Below are 17427 nucleotides of genomic sequence, written 5' to 3' on the forward strand. Positions count from 1 at the left end.
CCCATTTCCAGGGAAATTTGGGGTCTGGGCCTCCCCACCCCAAAAGTGACATTCCCTTCCCCAGAGCTGCCTGCACGACTGAAGGGTTTCACTCCCACCCACCTTCAAGGCTCCCCAGCCTGTGCTGTCCCCAGGGGTTTCTCCATCCCTTGGGGTGCCACAGGCTCAGGTGAGACCCCTAAATGATGCCCAGGAGTGCAGCGTTGTCACCTCACTGTCCCCAGCCAGCTGCCCCCCAATAAACCATTCAGGGGGGACACCACACACGGGGGGCAGTTTATTTTTCCATTAAAAAAATAGGTAACAACTTCACCATCTCCTAACAGACACCACAGCCATCAACACCACAACGTGCAGACTAAACACCAACCTGGGACAATATTCCTGGCCTGGGGCAGGAGGGGTGGGTGCAGCAGGCTGGAAGCGGGGGGAGGAAGGGGACAGATTTGTTTCTTGTGAGCTCAGAACTTTGCCAGGAGGCTCAGCAGGTACAGGACCCATCCACGCCTCTCCACAGCCCCCACCCAGCACCCAGCTGTCCCCACAGCAGCGCCACACACCCCGGAGCAGCACTAGGACCTGCCTTCCACGGCCACGCTCCTGACCCCGCCTCCAGTTTGGGACCCCAGGTGCCGCCTGAGGAAGGTCAGAAATGCTGCAGAGCACCCAAGATGCTGCCAGGGCAGCTGTGGAGGTCACCCACCTGATGGGATGGAAGGTGGCTTCTGGGATCGGGCAGTGGCCACATCCAAGGCTGGCTCTGCACACTTCTGTTCTCCACTAAGGTGTCCTGACCAACCCTGGCTGTTCCCAGCAGGAAAAGTGGAGGTGGAAGAGCTAAAGCCAGTGCAAGACCCTGCCCTGGCCCCCCTGGGGAGCCTTCCAGGGAATTGCCAGTGAAGGAGGGACCAGGAGCAGGACTTGAGACTTTTCAGCCTCCCTGGAGACATCACAAGCCATGAACGGGGCGGGGGGAACAGCAGAAAGGGCACAAAGTTGGTCTCCGTTAGGATCAGGGAATGGGCCAGGTGGAGCAGTGGGGGAAAGCAGGGAGGAGGCAGCAGGGCTGTGGGAACGGCTGGCCCTGGTCAGCCAGGACACGCCAGAGGCTGCAGGGTGTCCAGCTCCAGGATGGGAGAGGGCTGACAGCACTCAGAGCACCCTGGGAGGGTGTGGAATGGGGACTGCCCGGGATGCAGCCGGAGCAGGGGCAGCAGGAGGAACGGAACGGGATGGGAAGTGGCTCATACCTGGGGCCAAACGGGGGAAAAATGGGGATTGAAACCATCACAGGGGGCAGAGTTTGGCTGCAGCCAGTCCAGCCCTGAGCCCCAGGGCTCTATTTCTGCATGTCACACTGCAGGAGCAGGACGATGGAGGGGTCGCTCTTGGCGGCCTCCTTGAACTCCTCCAGGGAGATCTGGTCATCCTTGTCCTTGTCCATCTTTGTGAAGATCTTGTCCACTCGCTGCTGAGGCGTCAGCCCGTCTTGGTTCATCCTCATCATGATCACAGTCCCCACCATCTTGTAAATGGCCTGGAGAAAGATGAGAATGGGAATGAGAGGGAATGTTGGAAGGATGGAAGATCCCAGGACAAGGCAGGGGACAGGCACAGGATTGCTGCTCATTGGGACCCATTTCTATCAGAGACACATCAAGCACCTTTCAGACAAGGCTCTGGGTAGGAAAACTCATTTTTATGGCGCTAAAAGGGACCCAAGAGCTGTGAAAAGCCTGGAAAAAGCAAACAATCCCTGCTGATTTGAAGCGCCAGTACCTCAATGATCTCCAGCATCTCCAGGCGCGTGATCTTCCCATCCCCGTCCAGGTCGTACATCTCGAAGGCCCAGTTGAGTTTCTGCTCAAAGGTGCCCCTGGAGGTGACAGACAGGGCACAGATGAACTCCCTGAAGTCGATGGTGCCGTCCCCGTTCTTGTCGAAGGTGCGGAAAGCGTGCTGGGCAAACTTGGAGGCGTCTCCGTAGGGGAAAAACTGCGGGAAGGAGAGAGGAGGAATTGAAGTGAGGAGGGAGAAGTTGGCACCGAGGCTGCACCTGAGGTGCTCCAGCCCCCCAGGCAGCACTCAGAACCCACGGCTGGAGCCCACCTTGATGTAGAGCTGCTGGAACTCCTCCAGGTTGAGGATGCCGGTGGGGCAGTCCTTGAGGAAGCCCTTGTACCACTGCTTCAGCTCCTGCTCGCTGAACTCCGTGCTCCTCACCAGGTCATCCAGCATCTCCGGGGCCAGCTTGCTGCTGTGCTTGCCCATGGCTGCCCCTGGAAAGGGAAATCCACACCAGGCTGGAGAAGGATGGTCATCCCAGGCCCTCCTCCACCCTGGCAGCTGCGTGATCCCGCATCCCTCTTCTCCTTGCTGGAGCTGATCCACCTGGCTGGTGGGTATCCATGTAGGACAGCAGCTGTGGCACCGGGAATGTGGCTGTGGCCTTTGCTGCTGGAGATGTACAGGAGCTCGCTTTGGGCTGCAGGAAAACACTCCAAAAGCAACTGAAAAGTCAGAACTCTTCCCATGGCCTTTACCAGAGCACAACCAGACAATCCTAGAACGGTTTGGGTTGGAAAGGATCTCAGAGACCGTTTAGCTCCAGCCACACTGCCATGGGCAGGGACACCTTCCACCAGACCTTCCCTAGGGATGGGACAGGGAAGAATCTGCCATTAGAGCACATAAAAACCTCCCTGGCAGCATCGGCCTCACGGCATCCAGCTGATCACAGCCATGCCCAACCTGCTCCTGGCCAGCCCTTGGTGAGGACAGGGTCTGGCCAGGGGGCTGCCAGCAGCAGGGAGCCCTGGCAAGGCCCTGGTGTGTGGGCAGGAAGCGGAGCCGCTCCGATACGCGCCGTGCCCGCTCCCACGCAGCCTCGGCTGCCAGCGCCGCTCAGCCGGAGCAGCAGATGGTTCTCCGGGAGCTCCTGCAGCTTCTCTCTCCATGAAGTTGAGGAGAAGTTCACCTGGAGCCCAACCAAGCACCGTCTCCTTTCAGGGGTGTGATGTCCTGGCCGCGTGGGCTCGGGGCACGCGGGGGCACCTTGGGAGGGGTGATGGGGGGTTCCTCGTGCTCCCGGCGAATCCCACAGGCAGCGGCTCCTTCCTGCCCCATCATCCCACCAGCATCTGTCACCGTCTGCCGCGGCGGCGCCGAACCCACCAGCCCTCGGCAGCCGGAGCCGAGGGAATGTCCGGACACCCACGGAGCACAAGGCTTCCCCAGCGACCCGAGCTCGGCTCCACGAGCCCCCCCAGCACCACGGACTGGTTCTAAATTGCTGGCATTGATTACAAACCATGCCAGGCACCGTGCATGGCCAGACCTGCCATGATCCGTGTCCTCCACACCTCCCACAGTCGCCCTGGCAGGAGGATGCAGCCCCTCACCTCAGCCCCCAAAGTGGCCGGGACTCCAGAGCAGCATCCTTTGGTCCACAGTCCTCGATTCCCTTTTCCAAGCAGCGCCCAGCCATGCCAGGGCAGGGAACAGCACCCGAAAGGAACACCACACGCTCACCCCAAAGCACCAACCGATCAGCGGCTGCCGGTCCCAAAACAGGACAGAAGGGCGTCACTACGGGTGTCCCCCCCAGGGCTGCATCCCGGGCAGCACAGAGCACCCCAGCCTCCAGCAGCACCCCTGGATTGGCACCCCAGGGAGCAGGGAAGGGGCTCGGGGGATGGATGGGGGCACGGGGATGCTCTCCCCACCCGCACTATGGGACAGCTCCGGGCCACCGGCCCCGACACCCGCTGGAAGCGGCTCCCGGGAGCGGCTCCCGGCACCTGCCCCGACGGCGGCTCCGCACCGGGGAGCCGGGTCCCGGCCCCGCGGGTGCGGCTCCAGCCCCGACGGCCCTTACCTGTGGTGCGGCGCGGGCAGGTGGCGGCTCGGCGGGGCCGGGCGGGGCGCGGAGCCGCTGCCGGTACCGGAGGGGCCGCGGTCCAGCCGCCGGCTCAGCCCCCGCCGCTCCCGCCCCTCTTGTAGCCTCGGGCCCCCCGCCCCCCCGGCGGCGACGCTCGTCCATTGGCTGGGAGCGCTGTCAATCAACCGGGAGGGGCCGCGGGGTGGGGGTCGAGGTGGGATATGGGGGGTACAGGGGTGCTGGGACCGGGATGCTGGGGGATACTGGAGGTGGGATGCGGGGGGATGCTCGGACCGGGATGCAGAGGGATGTTGGCAGTGGGATCCCGGGGGATGCTGGCCGCGCACTGCACTGGGGACACTGGGACACACCAGTGGCTCATCCCTTGGCAGAGCCGCAGCTGAAGCACAGAGGAGAGAGGGACAAGAAAACCACTTTGATCTCCAGAACCAAACGTGGAATGTTTCCATGGAGATCGCCGAGTGCTTTTCCCGGTGACCTTGGCATCCTGCTGGGATCCCAGTGCCACCCGGGCCCGGCCGCAGCTGCCCCTCTGCAGCTGGAGCCTGCGTGAAGCCTCCGGCCAGCCAGGGCTGCTCCCCATCCCATCCCCAGCGGGGCTGTGGGGTGCCGTGGGGTGCTCAGCCTTTCTCCAAGGGCTCTCAGCTACACCCGCCCTTGCTGCAGGAAGCAGCAGAAACTGCCCCAGCTGGAGATGAGATAGGGCTGGGTTACAAAAATCACAACTATCACAAAAATCGCAGCAGTGGGGCTGCAGGGCTCCATCACCCCGCACCTTGGGGGCAGGAGGGCTGGGATGCCCCACGGCTGGACGTGGCATCCTTGTGCCGTGTCCCTGGGCGGGGCTGGACCCACCTGGAACGAGGTGATTCAGCCCCACGGCTTTGGGTCGCCTCCACAGCCTCTGCTGGGCGCGGGACACGGCTCAGTGTGGCCCCAAAGCCTCTCCGTGAGCGTCCCCGAGAGCTGGTGGGGATGAGCCCCCCCCAGCCCCGCTGCCGGTGCTTGGATGTGGAGTAGAGAAGACACCAATTAGCAGCTCTGCAAACCGCCCGTGCCCGGCGGGCTCAGGGGGACTGAAAAATTAATGAGGGCTTAATTGAAGCAGCACAGGCTGCCAGGGCTGAGACCGGCCCAGCTCAGCGCATGGGAAGGGGGTGCTGAAGGGGCACGGGGTGGCTGGAAGAGGCAGGGGGGTGCCAGGTGACAGGGATGCCCTTGGGATGAGGATCAGGGTGACTGTGAGGTCCTGGGATGTCCTTTTTGGGGCTCTGGCACCCCGAACCGTGGTGCTGAGACGGTGCGTGGGGGTCATGGAGGGCTGACCACACTGGGCAGCCCTTCCCTCCCCACTCCTGCAGCAGCATCCCCCCAGCTCCCACCCGCGGGGGCAGAGCTGCCAGGGCCCCGCTGGTTCCTAAAAGCCTCCCCATCCAGCGGCTCCGTGGAATGCGAAGGGCTGCAGCTTCCCCCAGCGGCTACGGGCTGCACCAGCACGGCCCGGGGGCTGTGCCCGATGGGGGGGACCCCACAGCCCCCTCTGCCTCGGGCTGCTGCAGCCGGACCGGGGCTGTGGGGGGCAGGAGTCACTGCTGCTCATCCCAGAATCCCGACAGTCCCTGTCCCACTGCACTGCCGGGTCACCCGGCTGTGACACTCCCAGTGCTCGGGGCACTGGTGGCTCAGGCAGCCCCTCTGTGACCCCCCCCCCCAGCTCAAATGCCCCTGAAAAGGAGAGAGGAGCTGTTGTCACCTACCCCATGTCCCTGAGGGACACCTCTGGGTGCCACTGGGCAAGCTGGACCTGGGGTGGTCCTAGCACTGGGGATCCCTCTTGATGTCCCCACTGTGATGCCCTGGGAAAAGGGGGGAGTCAGGGTAGAAAAGCAGAAATAGCCCGATTTTGGGGTTCCCTTCCTCCCACATCACCCCCGCGGGAACAGCTCTGTGCTGGTTCGTGCCATCCAAACCCATCCTGGCCCCTGTCGTGCGGGAGCTGATGGGGACAGAGGGTGCTGCCTGCCCAAAACAGGGGTCCCGGTACGTGGGTCTGGTTTGTCCTCGCTGCGGTGGCACCAGCTGGGGTCGGTGCTCGTCCCCCTCCCCGGAGAGGGGACCGGGGGAAGCGGTGCCACCCACGGGCTGGGGCAGGAGCAAAGGAATATCTGGGTTTTCCCTCCGCCTGCTCGAGCTGGGGCTGACTCTGATGCAGGGGTGGGGGGACCGTCTCGATGTCCCCGTGTCCCCCAAACCCAGGCAGCAGCCGGACCCCTGTCCCCGCCAGGCCTCAGAGCTTTGCCGGCCGGCACGCAGGGGGTTAAGCATCCCCGTCTCCCTCACACTTGAGACGTCACCGTCACCAGTGGCGTGGGGGGGGCCGGGGGGCTATGGTGGTCTTTGTGGTGCATTCGGCAGCTGGCGCAGGGCGGCTCACGCACACGGCGGGCGGCTCGTCCCCGACACCCCGCGCTCGCCAGCATCCGCAGACGCCCGGCCGCCGCCACCGCCTGCCCACGCCGCGGGCTCCCAGCGCCACGGTGAGCGCGGGCCGCCGCGGGCACGGGGACAGGGCTGCCACCAGGCCTGCGAGCAGGGCGAGGGGCTGGCTGTGCCCCCCCGGGGACCCCGCCAGCAGCGCCCCTCTTGCCGCTTTGCACCCCCAGCCCGCTGCTCGGCAGGGCTGGGGGGCGGTGGGGTGGGCGATGGGGTGGGCGCTGGGGTGGGTTCGCCCCGCCTGGGGCTGCTGCTGCAGCCCCGCGGTGCCCCGGGTGGGTGCGGGCGCACGGGTGGGTGCCCGCCCGCGCCGGCGGGGTGCTGCGGCTCGGCTCCCGGCAGCCCTGCGGTAAATCCGGCTGCTCAGCCTCAGCCGCAGCCGCAGCCAGGCACAGGGGAGCCCCCCGCACCCCGCCGGCCCCGCTCGGGGGGTTCAGCCCCATGGGGGGGGCTCCCACATCCCTCCGGCCAGGCAGCTCCCCAGACCGGGGGGAAGGGGGGGGGGGTCACCGCGCTGAGAAGCCCCAACTCCACCCTGCCCCGGCTGATCCTGGGGTGGGATGTGGCCCCGGCACCCCAATTCCCGGGATAAGCTGTCCCCCCCCCCCCCCACCACGGAAAATCCTTCAGGCACCGCGCGCCCGACCCTGCGGCGGCTGCGGCGGTGCCGGCGCGGCCATGGGCGGGGGGCAGCGGCAGAGGGGGCTCGGCGGCGGCGGGGGGCACCCGGCGGGCACCCGGAGGGCACCCAGCGGGCGGGGGGCTGCGGGGAGCGGGGCCAGGTCAGGGGGAAGGGGCAGGCAGCCCCTGGCCGCGGCTGCGGCGCTGCACCAGGCTGCGGTGCCCACGGCGATGCTGCGCCGGCAGCGAAGGGACACAGCCCCAAAACGGTGACACCGGGTGGCCTGAGCCGGGGGCATCGCTGCCACTCCGGTGCGGCCAGCCCGGGCACTGCCGGCTCGGGAGAGGGGTGCTCCTGGATGCAGGGTTGGGCTCTGCTTGGAGCAGGAGTGGGGGTTCACCCCATCGGCTGGGTTGTCCCCGTGGAGGTGACACCCGCCGTGGGGTCTCCATGGGGCAGGATGCTCGGAGGGACCAGGGGGAGGCGACGGTGCGGGGAGAGGGGCAGGCTCTGGAGAAGGGCTGGGGTGAACGAGGCCACCGCAGGCAGGGACAGAAGCCGGGGACATCTCGGGTGTGGCTGGGGACAGCGAGCCGGCTGTTCCCAGCCCTCCTGTGGCAGCACGTTCCTCTGTGAGCGCTCCCGGTTTGGGGGTGTCTCTCCCAGCGGATTTAGGGCGCACAATTCCCCCGGTTCAGCAGCGGGCAGCCCGCACTGGAGGGAGCCCCTCGCCCTTCCCCACAGCCTCCCTGGGAAGCCGTGCCGCGGCCCCCCGGGCAAGTGCCACCGCGGGGTTTGAGCACTTGGGACCAAGGAAACGGCGCAAAACTGGGGCTGAACCCCAAGCAGAGCCACCATGCCCAGCCCAGAGGGGGCTGCAGCAATCCCCAAACCCCCGTCTGGCACCGAACCCCTGTGCCACGGCTCTGGAGTCACCCTGGGGTGTCCTCACCCTGGGGACCCATCCTTGCCCCTTCCCTGGGCACGGGCAGAGTTCAGCAGTGACAAATCCCAGCCCCGAGCTGCCCGTCAAGGACAACGGTGGCGCGGGCACCAGGATGCCCGCACGCTGGTCACAGCCTGTGTGCCAGTGCCAGAGCAGAGCAGGTGCCAACCTCCCACCCCATTGACTGCCCCAGCACCCCAGGGACCCCCCAGCTCCCTTCCAAAACACCCCAGCACTCAGCAGGATGAACCTCGGGGTCACTGCGCCAGAGCAGCTCTGGGTGTATTTGGGGTACCCCAGTTACCCCAAAACCAGCTGCATTTCAGCACTGGTGCAGCCCCAGTGTAAAGCCACCACTCGCTGGGCCTGGGAGGAGGAGGAGGAGGAGGAGGAAGGCAGAGCCATCACTGTTGATGCCAAGGGTCTGTGCCGGGGCTGAGTGGGGAGCACGGGGCTGGGGGGGACCAGCCCCATTCCAGGCACGAGGCCGCCCCATCCCTCCCCCCGCTGCTTCAGCTCTCCCTCTCCCCCAGCCTCATTAATTAAACCCAAGCGCTTAATTACAACCTGCTGAGTCCCGCGGCTGCTTCCCGGAGCCTGCTGACACCATGGGGCCAATCCCGACCCCCCCACATCCCTGTAGGAAAGGTGGGATGCAGGGAACTGGGGGAGCATCCTGTTGCCTGCAGGATTTGGGTTGTGGCTCCTCGGCGGCATAAAGGGATCTTCACAACAGAGAGCAAACCCAACCAGTGGAGCTGGGAAAGTCATCCCTGGGGATCTTGGCCTCTCCAAGGAGAGATGGGGACAGATGGCTCCACTCTGGGGTTGTCCCCGAGCTGCTGGCAGGTCCCACAAGGGGTGAAGAGGGACGGGGATGCTCAGCCCGATGCCTGGGGAGCTCCCGGTGGCAATAAAATAATAACTGAGGTAAATAAGGGGAAGGCCGGTGGCAGCATGAGATGGGGGGGGAAGATCCAGTGTCCCACCGTGCTTACCCCCCTAGTCACCCACCGGTGGGTCCCCAGGGCAGGGAGGTGCCCAGTGGGGTGCCTTGACCCTCTCGCCCTCCTGCCCGCAGGTCCCCGCCAGCCCATGAAGTGACCCAGGCGGGTGGCACAGCCCCTGCTCCTGCCGTAGCCACCGCTGCCACACCAGGCACTGAGGTAAGGACCTGAGGCCATGGCCGTGGGGTGGGTGGGATGCTCTGGCACGGGCACCAGATCCCCAAACCAGCTCTGTGGGGCACAATTCCCATTTGGGGTCTTCCCCTGTCCGTGGGGGATGCCCAGCCCCATAACCCAGGGGAATGCCATGACCCCATGGGGGTCACCCGGGGCAGCCCCCCCTCCCTTGGGGGTGCCAGCGTGGGGGAACTGGGGTGTCTCAGGGGTGGCAGCATGGCCAGGGGTGCCCCATGGAGCACAAGGCTCCCAGGACCACACCCCGCTTCCCTCCCCACCTCTGGAACTGGCAGAAGTGCTGGGAGAGCTGTCACATTCCAGGCGATGCTCACAGCCGCGTGCCCAGCCAGGAGGGATCGGGGTGGGCGCAGGGAGGTGCCGCGGTGGTGGCACTCGGGGGCTCGGGGGTGTCCGGCCGGTGGCACCGGTGCTGTTCCACTGTGTTCTGTTTCTCTCGCTCAGGTCTGCTGGCCATGGGCAACCTGATAAAGGTATTGGGCAAAGATTTAGAAAACTGTCCTCATTTTTTCCTGGATTTTGAAAGTAAGTCCCATGAGCAGGGTGGGCGTGGGGAGGGCGCCAGGGCTGCCACCGCGGCTGCTGTCCAGAGGATGGGGACAGGCACAATGTCCCCGAGCAGCCCCGTGTCCCCAGGTGCCTCGGGGCCCTGAAAAAGTCTGCAAAGTGGGGCGGGGGAGCGGGACCCCAGGAGATCCCCCATCCCTCAAAGAGTGGGGCGGACACCCTGGCTGAGTGGTGGGGTGCAGGATGCAGCAGGACCCGGCCCGGGACCACCTCAGGCACACGCCCGCTGCTGTTAGCTGGTGGCACTGGTGGCCGTGTGGCATGTGCCGTGACACCGCCAGCACAGGGACAGCCTTGGAGGCTGGGAAAGGAGGAGGGGATGCTCCGTGCCACCTGCGCTGCTGGGAAGGTCGGTGCGGTGGCCGCAGCCTGCAGCGAGTGATGGGGAGCAGGGACCTGCCTCAGCTTCCCGTGGATCTGGGCCGGCGGACAGGAAAGGACAGCTCCCGGCCCCCCAGGCTGGACACGGAGGGGTACAGGAGACGGTGGCCACTGTGGCAGGATGCCAGAGCGGGCACAGCCCCGGGGCTCCAGCTCAGAGCGCAGCTCAGGGCAAGAGCGAGGAGGGTGGCAACAGCGCAGCGGCGTCTGCTCGCCCCAGCTCTGGCCCCAGTTCCATCCCCAGCTGGGACAGGCCGTGCACAGCTCCCCACAGCACCTCTGGCTCCGGCAGCCCCCAAAATACCCAGGGCTGGGGTCGCGCAGCCACCCCCTCCCACGGCGAGGGACCTTCCTGCTCCTCCTGGTTCCTTCGAGGCAGCACAACCTTTTCCTGCCTCCAGCCCCCTGGCACAGGGTCTGGGGGCTCCCCAGGACCCCCCGTTTCGGGGCTGGCTCTGCACTAGAGGAGGGGGATGGCTGTAGCCAAGGCTCCAGGGACTCCAGGGACTTCCCGGCGGCTTCTCCTCCCTTCGCTCCTCCCTCTCCATCACCCCATCCGCCAGCGTTCATCACCATCGGGGGGGAAGAGGCTGCACCCGGGGCCGGGAGCAGCCGCGGGGTCACCCCCGGAGCCCCCCGAGCCCCCGGGGAGCAGCGGGGGGAGGACGGGGCTCCGGCCGCCGCCGCTGCCCGCAGCCCAGCACCTCTTCCCCGGGCTCCACCTCACCATCATGCTTTTTTCCTCTTGTTTCTTCTCTTGCAGGTTTCACATGGGGAACCTTCTAAAAGTGTTGACTTATAACGAACTTGACCAAGGCCCTAATTTTTTCCTTGACTTTGAAAGTGAGATGGGATTTTTATTTTCCGTTTTCCGTTTCGTACTTATCCTGAGTTCCACATCCACACCATTTTGAGTTCTTGTCCCCGTCGCCCATCGCATCGCGCCCATCCCAGACGTCCTCTCCCACCTTTGCCATCCGGGGGCGTCCCCGGGGAGGGGGGCCAGACCCATGGCCGGGGGCTGTCGCTCCGCACCTCTCCCCCGGGGCACTTCGCAGCCTCTTGGGGCCGAGGGCTGCTCGGGGACCCCTCGTGGTGAGCAGGACGGCGGGCACAGGGCAGCCAGGACTCACCCCCACCTGCCCCCCCACTCCACGGCTTGACTTGAGCTCGGGCAAGGAGAACGGATCAGGGGGAGAACCCCGCCAGGGAGGGCTGCGGGCCGGCGGGGGAGCCGTGGGATGGGGTGCTGGCACCCCGCTCTGGCTCTCGCCGCCCCGGGCCCCGCTCAGAGCCCTCCGGGTTTCTCTCCCCGGGGCGCTGCCCTGCAGATGCGCAGCCGACGGAGGCCGAGACGGCGGTGTGGAACCAGGTGAACGCCGTGCTGGAGGAGGCACAGACCATCCTGGCCGAGCTGCAGTCCTACACGGGCGCCGGGCAGGAGATCCGAGAGGTGGGTGCAGCCCCGGCGCCCGCTGCCCGCGCACCCACCGTGGCTTGGGGCAACCGCTGGCGCTCTCCCCTCCCAGGCCATCCAAAACCCCGGGGACCTGCGGCTGCAGGAGCGCGCCTGGAGCGCCGTCTGCCCCCTGGTCGCCAAGCTGAAACGCTTCTACGAGTTCTCCCTGCGGCTGGGTGAGCGCCTGACCTCCCTTGCATTCCCCGCTGTGCATCCCGCATCCCTCCCCGCAGGCAGGAACGGGACCGGCTGCGGGAGTCCCGGCCGTGGAGTGTGCGCGCAGCTCGGGATGCTCAGCCGTGCCTCAGTTTCCCCTCGGGGGGTGGGGAGGTGCGGAGGGGGACCAGGAGTGCTCTGTCCCCAGAGAACGCCCTGCGGAGCCTGCTGGAGGCCCTCACGAGCCCCCCCTACGCCCCGACCCAGCACCTGGAGCGGGAGCAGGCCCTGGCCAAGCAGTTCGCCGAGATCCTGCACTTCACCCTCAGCTTCGATGAGCTCAAGGTGCCTCCCTGCGCGGGGCGAGAGCGAGGAGGGGTCCCCACACCGGGACCCTGTGAGCCAGCAGAGTCCCTTGGGACCCCTAAGCCTGGTGTGTCCCCCCCCCCAGATGACCAACCCCGCCATCCAGAACGACTTCAGCTACTACAGACGGACCATCAGCCGGAATCGCATCAACAACCTGCAGGTGAGAGGACTCTGCTGGCCTCCCGACCAGGGGTGGCCTCCCCCAGGGATTCACAAGGCTGGGATGGCTCCGGGGGGGTTCAGCCACCCCAGTGACCCCCATCACCCCCCCCCGCCCCAGCTGGACGCAGAGAGCGAGGTGAACAACGAGATGGCCAACAGGATGTCCCTCTTCTATGCTGAGGCCACCCCCATGCTCAAAACGCTCAGCAATGCCACCACCAAGTTCGTTTCAGAGGTGAGGGAGGCTGGGGGGACCCTCAGGGCGGGGGGAAGCCCCCTCCAGCCACCATGCAGGGGGCTGGGGGTGGAAACAGCAGCCGGGAACTGTTGGGTTTCAGAACAAGACCCTCCCGATCGAGGACACGACTGACTGCCTGAGCACCATGGCCTGTGTGTGCAGGGTGATGCTGGAGACCCCGTGAGTACCCCACACTGGGGTTTGGGGGGACATCTCAGTGCTGGGGTCCCTCTGCCACCCCACCCCTTCCCCCAGGCTCAGCCAGCCTCTCTCCTGGCACAGGGAGTATCGGAGCCGCTTCACCAACACCGAGACCCTGCTCTTCTGCATGAGGGTGATGGTCGGCGTCATCATCCTCTACGACCACGTCCACCCCGTGGGGGCCTTCGCCAAGACCTCCAAGATCGATGTGAGTGCTCTTGGGGTCACAGCTGTGGGGTCACAGCCGTCCCACTCATCGCAGTAGCTGTGATCCCTGGGGTCCCCCTCCCTGGATTGACCCCATGGGGATGTCTCTGAGCTGCTCCAGGGGGGAGCTCATCCCCCTGAGCAGCGAGGAAGAGGATGGGAAGGAAGGGCCACAGCCCCCTGTGGCCCATCTGGGACCTCACAGCCCCTCTCTCTGCCTCCATCAGATGAAAGGCTGCATCAAAGTCTTGAAAGACCAACCCTCAACCAGCACCGAGGGGCTCCTGAACGCTCTGAGGTGAGACGGGGGCTTGGGGACACAGCGGGGACGTGGCGTCCCCCCGGCAGCGCTGCGGGGTGACAGCAGAGCGAGTCGGGGGCTGTGACCTGTGTCCCCTCCCCGTCCAGGTACACCACTCGGCACCTCAACGATGACACCACGTCCAAACAGATCCGGGCCCTGCTGCAGTGAGCGCGGGGCGGCCGCTGGAGCCGCTCGTCACCGTGTCACCGACGCCCATGACCATACAGCTCATTTTGTACCGAGGGAAAAGGGACAACGAGGAACACACGGAAACACCGAAAGCGAATCGGAACGGCCCCCTGGCCACCCCTGCCACGAGCTCCTGCCCCCCCCTTCCCACCCCCAAACCAGCACCCGCTCCTGGACACGAGGCGCGGATGGCACTGTGGAAACTCCGTGCCCGGGGGGGCTGGGGCCGGGCAGGAGAGACCCGGGCAAAGGGATGTGCTGATGGGGCTGGCAGCAGGGTGCCCATGGCACGGGGGCACCTTGGGGAGGGGGCAGGTGGTGCCCCTGTCCCCATCCTGGTCCCCGAGCGGAGGAGGAGGAGGAGAAAGAGGAGGAGGAGGAAGAATCCCTGTGGATCTGCACTGACTCTGGAGGAAACGGCTCAGTCTCACCTGGTAGATTTTTAATATGAGCAATTAAATCCACACTCACCTCTTCTTTTCTACATTTTTTTTTGGGTGTGAAATAAAATGACATTTAATCTGTTCGTGGCCGGAGCGGAGCCGTCTCTGTCGTATCCCATCCCGCTGGAGGCACCCACCGAACCCCCCCCAGGGAGCGTGGTCCCTCTCCGTGACACCCTGTGGGACAAATCCCACCTCCCACAGTGACCGGGAGGGACAACAGCCCAGGGTGGCCCCCAGGGTGCCCCGAGTCTGCCCAGCAAGGGCCGCCTCCTTCCCCAGTGCCCCGGCAGCTGCAGACTGGGAGGACTGGGCGGCTGCTGGAGGCTGTGGCTGGCTGCCACGGGCCGGAGCCTTTGCCGGCAGATGGCCCTGTGACACCGCGACAGCGCAGCCACGCTGGCCCCACCCGTGCCAAGCCACCCCTGGGGGCACCCACTCGGCCCCGCACCCCCCCCACACAGCCCCCCCGAGCTGAGGGAGACCCCCGCAGGGCAGAGCCCCTTGGCTGGGGCTGTGTCACCGCCGAGGGGACCCCCAGGACCGTCCTCACCGTGTGGCACAGGGCCCCTGGGGGTTTGGTGTCCTGCCAGCCCCCTCCTTCCCGCCGCCTTTCCCGCCTGGCACACGGGCACCGCTGACCCCCCCTCTGCCCTGCATGTCCTGGATGGGCAACGGGCACCCCATGGGTGACACCACGGATGCAGAGCCCCGTGCAAGGTGACTCTGGCAGAGTCTGCCTCAGTTTCCCCTCTTCCCCCTCTGTGCGCTGGGGGGGCACATGGGCAGGGTCCCCACAGCCCCCCGAGCTCTGGACCCCTCTGGAATTCCTCAGGGTGCCACCATGGGGTCACCCATCCCACCCACCTGCAGCCCCCATGTCCCCCTGCGTTCGCGGAGCCCCTCCCCAGCCACAGGGCTGCACAGGGAGGGGACAAAGAGGGGGGGACAGCCCCCAGCCCTTTGGAAACTGGCATTTCCTGGGCCCGGTGCCAGGATCCAGCCGGGCACGGCCGGGTTTGCCGCCAAATTCACCGAACTCCCGCGCGGGGTGGGACAGGGACGTGCTCTTGCACAACCCCAGCCAACAGCTCCTTTTATTTTTAGGCTCTTGCAACATTTGACTTTGCCACAGCCATCTGAAACGCTGCCAAGGCCTCGGATGGGCCACAGGCTCCCCAACATCCTGCCCTGCTCCCGCGCCGCTTCACGCCCCAGCCGTGCCTCAGTTTCCCCGTTAGTTCCTTTGACCCACCCAGCTCTGCTGAGCCCAAATGGACCCCGAGGGCCCCGTTAAGTCCCACTGGTGCTCCACAGCACAAGGATCCCACCTGGGAGCTGAGGCTGAGGCCAGGCCACGGCTCAGTGCGGCGGTTGCAGCTGCTGTGTGTCTGCAGGAGCCGATGTCCCCAGGTGACACCGTTCCCCAGATGGTCCCTGGCCCGTCCGAAGAGTGTCCCTGCAGTGTGGGAACTGGGCTGGGAAGAGCCAGGACAGCATCACCAGCCAGGACCGCCAACAGGAGTCAAGGGACAGCCGGATCCTTTAAAGCCACCAGTGAGCACGGGCACAGACACCAGCTGGTCACCGGTGCTGGGAGAGGTGGCAGCTGTGTCCCAGTGTCCCAGTGCCGGTCGGGTCCTGGCACAGAGCCCATAAGGTCCCCCCCCGTGGTGCCCCTTGCATGTGAAGGGAGGAATGAGGCCAAATTCGTGCCACATCCCAGCCCTGAGTGTCCCCAACACGGCACCTCTCCGGGCAGAGCAGGTGGCACATCCGACCCTGGCAAAGAGCAGCACTGCAGGGATGAGACATTTCCTGTGGGATGGGCACATCGGAGCAGTTTAGAGCCAAAACAGGGTGAGAAAAGGGAACCGAAAGGGAAGGGCGAGTCCTCGATCATCACAGACACATCTGAGCTCAGAGCCCCGGGGACAGCGGCCACCCCTGTGGGCAGCAAGTCAGAGGCAGCTCGGAGTGGAGCCCTGGCAGGGGCTGCTGGAGCCAACAATGGGATGCAGATGAGGAGGTGCTGCCCACGCACCTCTCACTGCTGGCCACAAGGATTTGGGCTGCCACGGTGCCAGGGGGACCCCTGGGTCCACCTCTGCTCTGCCCGGTACCAGCCCTGCCAGCGGCCTGGGGCAGGAGCACCGTGTCAAAATGCCAGTGTCCGAGCGAGGGACAGGCAGTGCCCCTGGGATGGTGCCCTGTCCGCAAGCACACGGTGCTCCTCCAGCTCAGGCTCTCGGCTCGATGCTCAGCCACACCAAGGTGCCGAGGACTTTAATTGATGGCGAGCCAAGCCACGCCGGGCCTGGACTGTTTTCTAATCCCAGTGTAATTAATGACCTTATCTTTGGCCAAAGCCATTTAGATTAAGTGGCTGGTGTGATGGGCTCGGCGGCTCCGGCTGCACAGATGGAAGAGCCGCGTTTGTCTGGGGATTAGCGGAGGGCAGATGGAGCGAAGTGCCATTCCCCATCCCCAAACCTCCCGGCACCGACAGCAGCCTGAAACCTGAGACCACAACAACTTTCTCAGCGAGCCCTGGCTGGGACTGGCGAGCGATTCCTGCATTGTTTGTCCCTTCTGCAGGGCCCAGAGCAGCAGGAGGAGGAGCAGGAGTTGTGCCAGCACCAGGAACTGGTGTGACCCTGCCAGGAGCTCGATCCCAGTCCCTGCTGGAGACCTTCAGACAGCAGAGGTCCAACACACCAAGGACAGTAACCTCCCTCGGAGAGCAACCCACGGCAGGGATGCTGCCCTGGCTCTGCTTAAATAAACTTCGTGCCACAGTGACAGCCCCACCTCTCTCCAAGGAGGAAAACTCACCTGTGTTGTGGTGCTGGCAGGATCGGGGCGTGCATCCTCCTTCCCCCTGCAGGGACAAAGAAGTGTGGCACACCCTGTTCACCTGGGAGCCGCTGCCCTCAAACCAAGGGGGAAAAGGCCTGGGAGCCCCTGCCCCTCCCTGCTCAGCACAGCCCATGCTGAGCAGGCTCCTGAAGAGAACAGGCTACTGTGGAGGAGGAACAACATGTATCCGAGGGGATAACAAAGTTCATATTAAACCGATTAAGGATATTTAATCCATTTCTAACACTGTGGACATCTGACTGCACTCAGGAGCCGGAGCAGATAATCCCAGCCCTCCTTCCCATCGATCCTGGCCTGGCCTGGGGGAGATGACTCAACATCTCAGAGCTCTGTCACAACCCAGCTCAGCACACGGGTGGTGAATGGGGCTTCATTCCCAGCTCACACCTCATCCATCCAGGCTGGGAGAACACAATTCCATGCCACGACCTCATGGCCGCGTGCTCCAGCACTGGGCTGAGCCCACATCCATGGGTTGAGCCAGCACAGATGGCAAACAAGTCTGGGCTGGAGAAGAAGGCTCAGCTGGCATTGCACAGACCCAGCAACACAACCACAGCGCCCAGCATTCCAAAGCCAGTGCCCAGCTCTGCCCAGTGCCAAATTCCCAGCTCTTCCCTGCGCGTTCCCTGCAGTCCGAGCTCCCACACCCCATCACATGGCCCGAGAAGCCACCCCACGGAGCGCTGCAGGAATAATTCCATGCC

At 65.3% G+C, this 17427-nt stretch overlaps 2 protein-coding genes across 4 annotated transcripts; one reads left to right on the forward strand and one right to left on the reverse strand.

Moving 5' to 3' along the window:
* Nucleotides 1-255: 255 nt before the first annotated feature.
* HPCAL4 (hippocalcin like 4) lies at nucleotides 256-3974 on the reverse strand. The gene is made up of 4 exons (XM_032132462.1): nucleotides 3878-3974; nucleotides 2110-2279; nucleotides 1780-1995; nucleotides 256-1537 (listed from the first exon to the last, which is right to left on the reverse strand). Exons 2-4 carry the CDS (start codon nucleotides 2269-2271, stop codon nucleotides 1340-1342), a joined length of 576 nt encoding a protein of 191 aa, XP_031988353.1. The 5' UTR covers nucleotides 2272-2279; nucleotides 3878-3974; the 3' UTR covers nucleotides 256-1339.
* Nucleotides 3975-6283: 2309 nt separating this feature from the next.
* LOC116455150 (protein FAM49A-like) lies at nucleotides 6284-13923 on the forward strand. 3 transcript variants are annotated; one of them, XM_032132635.1, is made up of 12 exons: nucleotides 6284-6438; nucleotides 9044-9128; nucleotides 9609-9689; nucleotides 11444-11565; nucleotides 11642-11747; nucleotides 11936-12072; nucleotides 12179-12256; nucleotides 12377-12493; nucleotides 12597-12676; nucleotides 12779-12905; nucleotides 13132-13202; nucleotides 13313-13506. In XM_032132635.1, exons 3-12 carry the CDS (start codon nucleotides 9620-9622, stop codon nucleotides 13374-13376), a joined length of 972 nt encoding a protein of 323 aa, XP_031988526.1. In that variant the 5' UTR covers nucleotides 6284-6438; nucleotides 9044-9128; nucleotides 9609-9619; the 3' UTR covers nucleotides 13377-13506. The 3 variants fall into 3 exon arrangements, with proteins under 3 accessions (XP_031988526.1, XP_031988525.1, XP_031988524.1); XM_032132634.1 differs by lacking the exons at nucleotides 6284-6438; nucleotides 9044-9128 and adding an exon at nucleotides 10876-10955 and having other exon boundaries at nucleotides 9604-9689; XM_032132633.1 differs by lacking the exons at nucleotides 6284-6438; nucleotides 9044-9128; nucleotides 9609-9689 and adding an exon at nucleotides 9701-10955 and having other exon boundaries at nucleotides 13313-13923.
* Nucleotides 13924-17427: the final 3504 nt, after the last annotated feature.

The sequence above is a fragment of the Corvus moneduloides genome, chromosome 23, assembly GCF_009650955.1.
Source record: "Corvus moneduloides isolate bCorMon1 chromosome 23, bCorMon1.pri, whole genome shotgun sequence".
Lineage (NCBI taxonomy): Eukaryota > Metazoa > Chordata > Aves > Passeriformes > Corvidae > Corvus > Corvus moneduloides.